The 12744-nt window shown below is 33.4% G+C and overlaps 1 protein-coding gene across 1 annotated transcript in view; it reads right to left on the minus strand.

The window, feature by feature from the left end:
- The window catches only part of LOC132722767 (sushi, von Willebrand factor type A, EGF and pentraxin domain-containing protein 1-like), a gene marked incomplete at its 5' end in the record, with an annotated part of 92898 nt that overhangs the window by 20880 nt on the left and 59274 nt on the right, over positions 1 to 12744 (minus strand). Inside the window, 2 exons of the mRNA XM_060707326.1 lie at positions 2165 to 2329; positions 7052 to 7213. Coding sequence (XP_060563309.1) covers positions 2165 to 2329; positions 7052 to 7213 — 327 coding nt within the window. The remainder of the gene's footprint in view (positions 1 to 2164; positions 2330 to 7051; positions 7214 to 12744) is intronic.

Here is a 12744-nt window from a genome sequence, read left to right on the forward strand (position 1 = left end):
ATGGACAAAATATTATCATTAACAATTAAACAACAACAATGTTCGATACTCCAAATAGTTCCAAATAGTTCATACGAATATCCGAATATAGTTATCCGAAACTATGTGATTGTGAAACTTTGAGAAATATATATAAAAGAATGATATTACTATGAAACAAATACTAATACAAAATATAGATTCACTTATAAAACGTATAAAAGCTAAAATATATTACTTACATGCTTCAGAAATCATTTTATAACTGTTACTTTCCTAGTTAGCTGGCTGATTTAGATACGATTGTTGTTGTTATCACTGGAGTTATAACAATTATATTGTCAGGCCCCTTCAGGTCACATGACATATATTTTTCAACTTGATTGGCTGGCACGAAAGATTAGCCTTAAAGTGTTACATGTGTTGGAGATACGACGAAAAAAGGCTAACAGCAAAGCTTTCCATTGGACATAGAACAAAATACAGACGCTATATCTACAAAAGTATGACGTAAATCTTCACAAGTTTTGTTTTGGAGATAGAACAAACTAATACTAAAATAAATGTGCAGTTATCTCATTTTTGGTAAAAATGGAGTTAGGACATTTTTAGAATAAGGCGACGACTTGCAAAGAAAATTTGAAAAAACTAAAATAATAAGTGTTAAAAAATAAAAATACATTTGTACTTACTGTTAGAAATGGTTATATATACAATGATATACATGTAGTTCCCTCCATTTTAACTGAATCATGAAATACACATGTTTAAAAGTTCATATTTCCAGAAAACTTTTGTAAATTTGTCCAGTTTAAACTCATTTGATCTAATTTCCAATGCTCAAACATAATATTTCAAGTTATAACTTTTAAGCAGTTAGGCACTAATAAACATTATCTTTCAATGCTTCTGTTCAAATGACCCGCCTGGAAGGAGTGTTCTGACCTGTGATTTGTTCTGCAAGGGTATTAAGTTACTTGGGAGCTACAGTGTAGTATAGTATGTTGTAAACCTGCTTTACCTCTTTCTATTCTCTTATATCAGATAGGTGAGTTTAACTTTGGTAGTTATGAAACCAGTGGGTTCCACTTGAGTGGTCATAAATATTTACATTGTGGCTGATGCTGATTTGAATGTTCCAGAAATTAATCACTATGTAACATATTTAGTTACTTCTACACAGGATGAATGTATAAATTATATATACTTCAATAGAGATACATAATAAATTTATCACATAATAAATTTATCAATAAAGAAACATAAGTGCATAACAATTACATTTGTTCTTAAATTTAAATTGTTTCTCTTTAATTGTGTATTTATTTTTTCTAACTTAGGGTAATATATAATACTGAACCACTCAGATCAGGCTTGATATGAGATACCTTGAAAATAACGAAAAAAATACCTTAATGCATTTTCAATGCCAGTGTGGCAATGGGGTTGCATGTTTTTTTTTATATTTATTGTTTTTTTTGCAATAAAAAAAGAAACAGTTAAGCTCTTGAGGGGCTTATTACAGTTTCATTTTGTTTAACTATAAGTGTTTATTTTGCTAACTGCTACTTTTAATTACAGTGAGTACACATGTATGACCAATCTCAATGCTAAGTAATTAAAGTCATTTGTTCTTGCTGTTTTTAAATATCTGGTCAACAATTTACAATTGTGTCAATGCCATATTTTAAATTGTCTTATTTTAATTATGTCTTAAAACCAGAAAACTGTCTTATATTAAAAAGATTATTTATGCCTACTTAGGAAAAAATATTAAAGTTAAATGTATTAAGTGAAGTATACGTAAATGCAGAAATCAAATGAAAATTTCCTAAGTCCAAAACTTTCTCAAAAATGACTAAGTGTTTTCCAGAGTAAAACTCCTTGAAAATTGTCTAAGTGTTAACTTTCCAGAGTTTCCAGAACTGTTTCATGGTTATTTCTTTGATGAAAAAGTCAAGTTCCAGAGTTCTCCATGAAAATTATTCCAGAGTACTCTGTAAATACTGTGGAAAAAAGCTTGTTTCCATGAAAATTCATGGAAATTCATGGAAAATCGGTTATTTTCCAGAGTTTTTCCAGAAAGACTGTGGAAAATCTACAGACGGGAAATTTGTACATTATTTCAGGACTACACCTACTAGTTTTTTTTCCTGTTTTTTAATATTTGTTAAATACTACTCACTTCTTAGTGAACTAATCTCGACACAAGGATACTGCCCGGCATATGTTGTTGTTAAACCTGATGGACAGGTTTCACATTGTGTTGGACTTACAGTGTACTGACCAACAGGACAGGCTGTACATGGAGCTAAACCTGTTGAAGATGTAGACCCTTGTCTACATGTTGCTGAAAATATAAAATAAACATTTGTAAGTTAAACTCAACAATAGCATCATAGAGACAATGTTAAACACCCAAATGCATATTTGTATGAGGAATCAAAATTATTATCTCAATACATATTTGGACTAGTCAATTATAAAAATTATCGCACGACAAACTGGTTTTATATAAATTATCCTTCTGATAAAAAAGGTTTATTCATATTGTTAAGCTACCTATTGTTTCTCTTCTTTTTATTTGAATACAATCCTATATTTCTAAATCAAAATTTCTAATGTATTTTAAAACTAGATATGTGTCCCTGTAATGTCTTGCATGCAACAAATTATCTGGCTGTAGTGGAGGTATATGCCAAATATTTCAACGAGAACTCCGCGAGTCGGATGTGTCGCCTTGTGAACAGTATAGTTGTCACTTAAGCATTTTCTTCTAAACTGTAGGTTATTTATAAACACTGCTAAAAGGGCAATAACTAAAAGAATAAGAAGTGCAGAGTACCAGTTCTTCTTAATGAGCTCTATCATCCTATGAAGATAATCAAGTCCATAGCTTTTATAGTTGAAGAGAAATGGTCCCGACACAATTAAAGTATGAAAATTAACAAAGGGCAATAACTCTAAAACCATGGAGTACAGGTTTTTATGCACTGCACTTCATCTCAATAAGACCTATCATCCTATGAAGTTTCATGTCCAAAGCTTTTAAATAAAGAATGAAAATAAAAAAGGGCAATAATTCAAAAAAATAAGAAGTGAAGAGTACCGGTCCTTGTGCACTGCACTTTTTCTTAATGAGATCTATCATTCTATGAAGTTTAAAGAAAATAGCTTTCATTGTTTAGGAAAAATGGCCCGTACAAAAATAAAGTATGAAAATTAACAAAGGGCAATAACTCAAAAAATAAAAAAAAACAGAGTGCTAGTTTTTAAGCACTGCACTTCCTCTTAATAAGATTTATCATCCTATAAAGTTTCAAGTCCATAGCTTTTATAGTTGAAGAGAAATGGCCCGGACAAAATTAAAGTATGAAAATTAACAAAGGGCAATAACTTAAAAATTAAGAAGTGCAGAGTACCAGTCCTTGTGCATTGCACTTCAGGTTATTGAAAGAAGCATGCATACCAAGTTTGAAGTCAATCAGACTGAGTTATGCTCCGGACAAGCTTTAGGGGACGCCGAGTCCAATGCCAACAACGCCGCCGACAAAAGTAACCCCTATATGTCGCCTTTCCAAGGCAAAGTTTTTATAAACCGAACAAGATTTACATTTGACTTCCAAGTACAACAATGAAACCTTCAAGCAATGATGTGGATCTTGCATGCAACAATTCACATAAAAACCATGTGTACCAAATTCATTTAAATTCCATCATACACGCAGTTTATATGAACTTTAAATTAAAACTCCAGTTGCATTTAATGCTATTTGACAAAATGACAAGTTCAGACCCTAGCTATGAATTTGACCTTTGAGTTGCACACATCACATCACCTTCTTATGGTGTAGTAACAGTAACCTTGAACCTACATCCCAAGCAATAACTCCCCATAAGCTTGCTATATGCAGTTCCCAGCTAACAAGGTTACAAGGTGGGGATAATAAAAGATTAAAATGCTGGTAGATCAGTTACAATTTTGAGGGGTTTAAATATTCACATCTTGTAAATGTTTAATTTTTGTTATCATTAAAGAAAGAGACCATGAACACACCCAGCTATAAAATGTTATTTCTAATCCAGAACTATTTTGCCCCCACAAATCAAATAACCTTAAATTGTGTTTTTGTATGCTTCCATTTAAATTACTGTGTTTAGAAATATCCACAGGCTTCAAATTTTCTCGATCTTTGCAGTGACATTCGATCCGTGAATTCATGTTAAGCGTTAATATTTCAACACCAATACTTTCTTAATAATCATATTTTCGCGCTTCTATAGAACAATGTATCTCAGTGGTGTATTATATAGAGGATATTTGTTTGTTTGTGTGTAAGATGAAATTTTATTTCATCGACTGAGCTTTAAAAACAGTATTCTCACGAGTGGCGTGAAAATATTTAAAGTTCACAAGATGAAATAAAATTACATCCTACACAACAAACAAACAAATTTTCTTTTTATTTTATGTTTAAAAACAAGTTAAAACGTAATTTCCTTGATATTACTTTAATATTAAATTCTGTTTCCCCACTGGTAGTCTCTATTATGTACATGTATTAGTTGATTTTCTCTTAAAACACAAGATGTCTTGGGCTGAAAAATAAGTTCCATAATCAACGTTAAATGGCGGTGATATTATTCATTTTATTAAAAAATATGAATGATCGCTTGTTTTAATAATAAAAGCAAACAATTCTAGTAGGAGAGAAAGTCAAACCATCCATCCATATTTCTGTTACTTACTGCGAATTCATATTAGACCTGGCTATGTTTAATGCAAGCGGGCGCCATTTTTAAAAGTTGTGTATTTCACGGGAGGAAAATAATTGTGTTTGATTCAGAGGGATATCATTTGGATTTGTTAGTCATACACATTTTTAAAAGAAAGAAAACTTATTTGAGGATTGTAACAGACAATATATAAATGTTGACAGATGTGTAAACATTAAAAAAACGGCTAGGAAATTGGAAACTTGGAATTGTTGAAAGGCTGCCTAATACCAACGCTGGGTTGTTTACTTATTCTTCGGGCTGATGGCTATCATTGCTTTTCAAGTTTTCATAAAGCATACGGCAGTTATTGTTCGTAGGATACTTAAATATGCCCAAATGTCATCAAGAGCAGTTTTGCATGTGGAAGGAATGTATTTTTCAGACTGTAAAAATGAATCAAAAAAATTAAGGGACGATATTTGGTGATTGCTAATTTGGATGAATAGAAGTAAGTTTTCTTCTTTTTATAACTTTTGACATTTAAGTTATATATCAATTTCAGCTTTGCTTTTCTCTAAACAGCCTGACATTGTAAAAATTGTCAGCAAAAACAAGATCACATGGGGAAAATCGTAAAAAAGTAGTTTCGTTATTGAAAAGTGTGAAATTATATTTTGATAATTTTTACTGTGAAATTATCAAATAATATTTTCATGGATAAATCAGTAATCCATTGAAAAGTATAAAATAAATGCTTCCAATACATACGATTTTATTTAAATGTTAACTGTGTAATTGTGTTTTGTTTTCCAAGTTTTTCATCAGCTAAATCGTTTTTGACGCAAACTGTGAAAAATCAATCACATTAACGGGCATTCTTTTGTTTGCCATAATATATCCGTTAGACAACCGCCTCAGTGGTCGAGGGGTAAGAGCCGATGACTGCTAATCCAGTTACCTCTCTGGCGTGGGTTTGATCCCCAGAAGATGCTTTGGTACTTTAGCACGGAGGAAGGTAGTCTAGTACTGGTGTAACTCTCCAGGAACGATGGTTAGGAAACTACCCACCTATATGACTGAAAGACTGTTGGAAAAAGGCGTAAAAAAAAACACACACACAAACAAACAAGACAATGGCTTTGTCCTGTACACTAGCGTATTGTTTGACACCAGGCATTAAAAACAAGAGCTGTCCGTAAGACAGCGCGCTCGACTTTTTTATTGCTTGCCAATAAAAAAAGTTTTTGCAGTAAAAGGCAATACAAGAATCTCTGTATTTTTAAAGTGAACAATGGCCATGAGCATTAAGATATTTAGTGAAGAATTATTTTACTGAATTGTGTGATACCCTTGAACACTGCAGCAAAGTTTGAAATGTTTAAGTCAAAAGAGGGCTGGTAAGAAAGAAAAAAAAACTGAGTTGAGCCTTAAATAAATTTGGGAATCATGATTGTAAACAAGTATTCCAACTTTCAAATTAATATCTCAAACAGTTCAGTCAAAAAGTGGACTGGTACTAAAAACTTAACCAAGATTCTAAGTCGATAAAAGGCCTTAATTTTTAAAACAAATCCTTGACAGAGTTACCTTCTCTTGCGTACAGATGGGGGTAATGATGTGAAATAGCATTAAAAGTTTCAAAGCAATATCTCAAAGGGTTAAGGCAATAAGTGGATTTTACCCATATTCAATGTATTTTCTAAGTCAAAAAGGGGCATAATTCTGTCAAAAACCTTGACAGAGTTATGTCCTCTTGTCTGTTGATGAAGGTCGTGATGGTAAACAAGTATGGTCAGTTTCAAAGCAATACCTCCAATGGTTTTGAAATAAAGTGAGGTGGTACAAAAAACTTAACCAAGCTCAATACACTTTCTAAGTCAAAAAAGGGCCATAATTCTGTCAAAAACCTTGACAGAGTTATGTACTCTTGTCTGTAGATGGAGGTTATGATGAAGTATGGTAAGTTTCAAAGCCATACTTGTAATACTTCTGAAATAAAGTGGGGTGGTACGAAAAACTTAACCAAGGTGTGACGCCAACGCCGACGCCGGGGCGAGTAGGATAGCTCCCCTTTTCATAGAAAAGTCGAGCTAATAACTGTGAACTCCCACGATGATTACAGTAATTTTCTTTTCTTCTTCCCCTGAGCGGTCTACGCGAATTAAGGATTTTTCGGCAGTCACCTCCGCAAAGTAAATAGCAAGAACATGGACCTTTCTACAAAAATTTCCTTCCGCCAATTCAAAGACACATACAGTATATGACCAAAATTCCTTTTATCTGAACTGTATTAACAAAATTAGACATCTTTTTCTAAACCATTTTATCAACATCTAAATTACCAGACAATTACCATAGCATTGACTGCTTGATGTTGCTCCTCTAATATAAGTGCTTGTCCCAGCTGCTGGACAAGCTACACAGGTGTTGGATAATGTGTTCACACTTCTGTATGTACCTATTTGACATGGTTCACAGGTGTTGCCATTCAGCTGAGTCCCTATTGTGCATGGTACTGTAAAAATATTGAAAACAAATTAGCTCCAAGTAACATATCAAAATTACATTAAAATACTTAATTTACATTTTTTGGGGTTACCTTTTTTTTTAAAATTCATTACCACTTGAACAGAATTTCAGTCTTATTCCTATGGGTAATTGTCTAATAAGTGCTCAGGGGTTTTGTACCAATACTTCACTGCTTTTTGCTGAAATTAACTGCCAAGTTCTCCACATAAATCATTTCAAACACCTATAGTAGATGAATTCCATAAGATGTACTGAAGTTCATCAATCAAATTGTCATGGAAACATTCGCCATTCCTTGTTTTATACTCACTGAGGAACATAGTCCTAAAGAACTCAATACTGATATAATTGGGCAACCTTTCTTAATTTTTATAGCCTAAATGTTGATGTTTTAAAACATGGCTTTGTGCAATGTCCCTTATCTTTGTGTCTTGTCGATTTCTTCAGAATACATGAATAACAACAAAATACGAATGTGATGTCACATCAAACTTCATCTCCTTTTCCAGCAAAATAAAACAAACTAATACACCGTGTATATCCAATAATGCAGGAATGTGCAAATAAACAGGAATTGTACAAAAGTAACGCAGAATTGTGCAATTTAGTGGCTAAAACATGCACCACAATAAATAAATGGACCAATATTTTTTATTGTACACCAAATTGGAAGAAATAAGTTAGCGCATATGGTTGCTGAGACATTATACTTTAAACCTCATCAAAAATATTTCCATGAAAATTTTTGTTTTTCAAGATCATTCGTGAAAATGACGACCTGACTAGCGTATTGATGGCGATTTTAAGTTTCATTGATATCTTAGAATACAATAACTTACATATTACTTTATGATTTTTTTATATTCGATGTACCTGAGATATTTTCCAATGACATTTTAATACCCCCGCGAGACTGCTTAGGAAATGAAGAAGTTACAAATAACAGAAACTCCTTGTAAAAGAATTTAAATAGAGTTAACCTTGTTGGCGATTAAAGATAGTTGTGGTTCTCGTATGTTGCATTTCCTTTCACTGTGGTTGACCATTGATGAAATTTTATTAAATTACTTTAATAAGTCCAGATAGAGTTACAGTTTTTCAGCACTGCACTTCCACTCATTGCACTTGACCATTGTAGGAACATTAGTTTTTAAGCTATGCACTGGACAAGGAAAAGGAAAAGAAACAAAGGGCAATAACTCTGCAAATACTGAAGATGGAGTTATGGTTATTGTACACTGCACTTTCTCTTATTGCGCTGGACCATTGTATGAAGTTGTCTCGAATTCCAAAAACTAGTTTTCAAGTTATGCATTGGACAAGAAAAGTAACAATTGGCAATAGCTCTACAGTAATAAGTCCGAATCGAGTTAAGGTTCTTATGCATTGCACTTCCTCTCAATGTGCTTGACCATTGTATGAAGTTGGATAGAATTCCAACCATTAGTTTTCAAGTAATGCACCGGACAAAAAAATAGCAAAGGGCAATAACTATGTAATAAATCCAAATAGAGTTATTGTTCCTGAGAACTGCACTTCATTTCAATGTCCTTGACCATTGTATAAAGTTACATAGAATTCCAACCATTAATTTTCAAGTAATGCACTGGACAATATAAACAAGATATGTTTGTAAAACATGTATGCCCCCTATTAGCAGTCAATTAGTCATGTGACCAGGTTATTATGCATGACTTATGACCCAGTGAACAAATAATTAATAAGGGTTATCTACTGGTCATTACTATAGTCAAAATGTAATAATTATTGTGACCACATAGGTTGTGTGCAGCAATTTAAGTTATTACAAATCTTACAAATAATATATGCATAAATTTTATGAATCATATAGGCCTCATAACGTCATTCCGTCATTCCGTCATCATCAGTTTCCGTTCATTATCTTAGTAACGGTTGCACTTATTCAACTCAAATTTGACATATGGATATGTCATGAGAAAATACAGGTCAAGTTCGAATTTGGTCATGGTTCGATGATTTTTGGCTTAGTTATGCCCCTTTTACTTTGAAATAATATGAAATTTTCCGTTTCCGTTCATTATCTCCCCAACGGTACAACAGATTCAACTTAAACTTGACATATGGATATGTCATGAGAAAATACAGGTCAAGTTCGAAATTGGTCATGGTTCAATGATTTTTGGCAGAGTTATGCCCCTTTCACTTTTAAAAATTCAGTTACCATTTATTATCTCCCCAACAGTATTACATATTCAACTCAAATTTGACATATGGATATGTCAATGGAATGCGCAGGCCAAGTTCGAATTTAATTATGGTTCAATGATTTTTGGCAGAGTAATGCCCCTTTCTCTTTGTAATTAATATGAAATTTACAGTTTCTGTCCCTTATCTCCCCAACAGTGTTACATATTCAACTCAAATTTGATATATGGATATGTCAAAGGAATGCGCATGTCAAGTTGGTATATTGTCATGGTTCGATGATTTTTTGGCAAGAGTTATGTCCTTTCACTTTGAAAATAATATGAAATTTTCAGTTTCCGTTCATTATCTCCTCTAGGGTATTACACATTCAACTCAAATTTGACATATGTAAACGTCAAAGAAATGTGCAGGTCAAGTTTGATTTTTGTCATGGTTTGATGATTTTTGAGTTATGCCCCTTTAACTTTGAAAAAAGGAAATTTTCAGTTCCTATTCATTATCTCCCCAAAAGTTGTGCATATTCAACTCAAATTAAAGATTCGGATATGTCATAAGAATACATTGGTCAATTTAGAATTTGGTCATGGTTTGATGATAGCTGACAGAGTAATCCATCTTCAACTTTGAAAAAAAAATCAGAAATTTTAAATTTCCGTTCATTATCTCCCCAATGATTGTACACATTCAACTTCAATTTAAACAGATAGATACATCTTAGGAATAAGCAGTTTAAGTTTGAATTTGGTTGTGATTCAATGATTTTGGACAAACTTATCTTTCTTGAATGTTGGAAAAATTTTGAATTTTCAGTTTCAGCACTCATACTTTTGTGGAAATGTATGTAGCCATTATTTTGGCTACAAATATGCAATATGCAATTTACAGAAGGTTAAGACTGAATAATTTCAGTGCCTCCAACATTGTATATAAATGGTTTGTGTTAACATTGAAAAGTTTTAAGGGCTTTGAACTTAAAATGAAAAAAATAATTGCAAACAAATTTGGAACTGAATATTATATCATCTGAAATTTTGGCTGCATACGGGGGCATCCGTGGCATGATGACACATTTCTAGTTAGTTAAATATAAAAATATCAACCTAGGCAACTTGAGTTGTTGAATTTTTGGTCAGAAACTGTCTTTAAGTACAAAGTCAATATGAAACTGACCCCTTAACCCCAAAATCAATTGCGGTCATCTACTGGTAATTACCAATCATCATATAAAGTTTGAGGTTCCTAGGCCTAAGCGTTCTTTAGTTATTGATCGGAAACAGTTTTTACTTAAAAGGTCAATGTGAACTTGACCTTTGATCCCTTGATCCCAAAATCAATAGGGGTCATCTGCTGATCATGAACAATCACCATACCAAGTTTGAAGTTCCTAGGCCTAAGGGTTCTTTAGTTATCACTCGGAAACCATTTTGTCTACGGACCGACAGACCGACAGAGAGACAAATGCGAATTTGAAGTGAGGGCATAAAAAGTAACAAAAGGGCATTTAGTCTAAAAATGAGTCAGAAAAACTTATGGTTCCTGTGCTTTCTCTCAATATACTTGACCATTGTACAAACTTGTATTGAACAAGTATATTTCATGTTATGCTCTGCAACAAGAAAAAGTTAAAAAGGGCAATAACTCTATAATTACTCTGGATAGTGTTATGGTTCTTGTGCACTAAACTTCCTCTTTTTGTGCTTGACCATTGTAAGAAGTTGCATTGAATTCCAACCATTAGTATATAAGTTTTGCACTGGACATGAAAAAGTAATGAAGGGCAATAACTCTGTGATAAGTCAAGATGAAGTTATGGTTCTTGTGCACTGCATTTTCTCTCAATGTGCTTGACCATTGTATGAAATTGTAATGAATTCCAACTAGTGGTTTTCAAGTTAAACTCCAGACAAGGAAAATGCAACAGAAAAGCTACTAAGCGCAGTAACTCTATTTTTACTTTAGATAGAGTTATGGTTCTTGTGCACTGCACTTCCTCTTTTTGTGCATGACCATTGTATGAAGATGTTTTGAAGCACTGCTTTTCAAGTTATGCTCCGGACAAAGAAAAGTATCAAAAGGCAATAACTCTGTAATCAGTCAAGATGGGGTTATAGTTCTTGTGCACTGCACTTCCTCTCAATGTGCTTGACCATTGTATGAAGTTGTATTGAATTCCAACTAGTAGTTTTCAAGTTATGCTTCTGACAAGAAAAAAAGCAATGGAAAAGAAACAAATTGCAATAACTCTGTAATTGCTTTAGATAGAATTATGGTTCTTGTGCACTGAATTTCCTCTTATTGTGCTTGACCATTGTATGAAGTTGTTTTGAAATCAAACCAGTATGATTCAAGCTATGCTCCGGACAAGGAAAAGTAACAAATGGCAATAACTCTGTAATTAGTCAACATGGAGTTATGGTTCTTGTGCACTGCACTTCCTCTCAATGTGCTTGACAATTGTATGAAATTGTTTTGAATTCCAACCATTAGTCTTCAAGATATGCTCCCCGCACCGACCCCCAAACCCAAACTTCGTTTCGGGGATATAATAAACAAGAGGGCCATGATGGCCCTAGATCGCTCACCTGACCCATCAAACTCATCCGAACAATTACCTAGACAAGCATTCTGACCAAGTTTCATAACAGGTGAGTCAGAAATGTGACCACTAGAGTGTTAACAAGGATTATCCATATTTGAGCAGTATGACCTAGTTTTTTACGCAGGTGATCCATATTCGAACTTGACCTAGAAATCATCAAAAACTTACAGACCAATTTCCAGGATACTTGGATCAAAACAGTAGCCACTGGAGTGTTAATAAGATTTTCTATTTTTAGCTCAGGTGACCTAGTTTTTCATGCGAGATGACCCATGTTCGAACTCATATGAGCAATGACCTAGACAAGCACCCTGACCAATTTCGATGATAATTGAGTCAAAAATGTGACCGCTAGTGTGTTAACAAGGTTTTTCTATTTTTAGCTCCGGTGACCTATTTTTTTCATCCCAGATAACCCATATTCGAACTCATCTGAGCTATCAATAAGATAAGCATCCTGGCCAAGTTTGATGATGATTAAGACAAAAAAGTGACCTCTAGAGTGTTATAAAGGTTTTTTCTATTTTTAGCACCGGTGACCTAGTTTTTCATCCGAGATGAACCATGTTCAAACTCATCTGAGCTATCAACTAAATAAGCATCCTGACAAAGTTTGATGATGATTAAGGCAAAAATTTGAGCGCTAGAGTATTAACGAACAAGTGTGGACGGACGGCGGACATTCAATGATCCTAAAAGCTCACCCTGAGCAAGCTCAGGTTAGCTAA

Source organism: Ruditapes philippinarum, unplaced genomic scaffold (assembly GCF_026571515.1).
Source record: "Ruditapes philippinarum isolate M1 unplaced genomic scaffold, ASM2657151v2 ctg4746_1_1_1_1, whole genome shotgun sequence".
Taxonomy (NCBI): domain Eukaryota; kingdom Metazoa; phylum Mollusca; class Bivalvia; order Venerida; family Veneridae; genus Ruditapes; species Ruditapes philippinarum.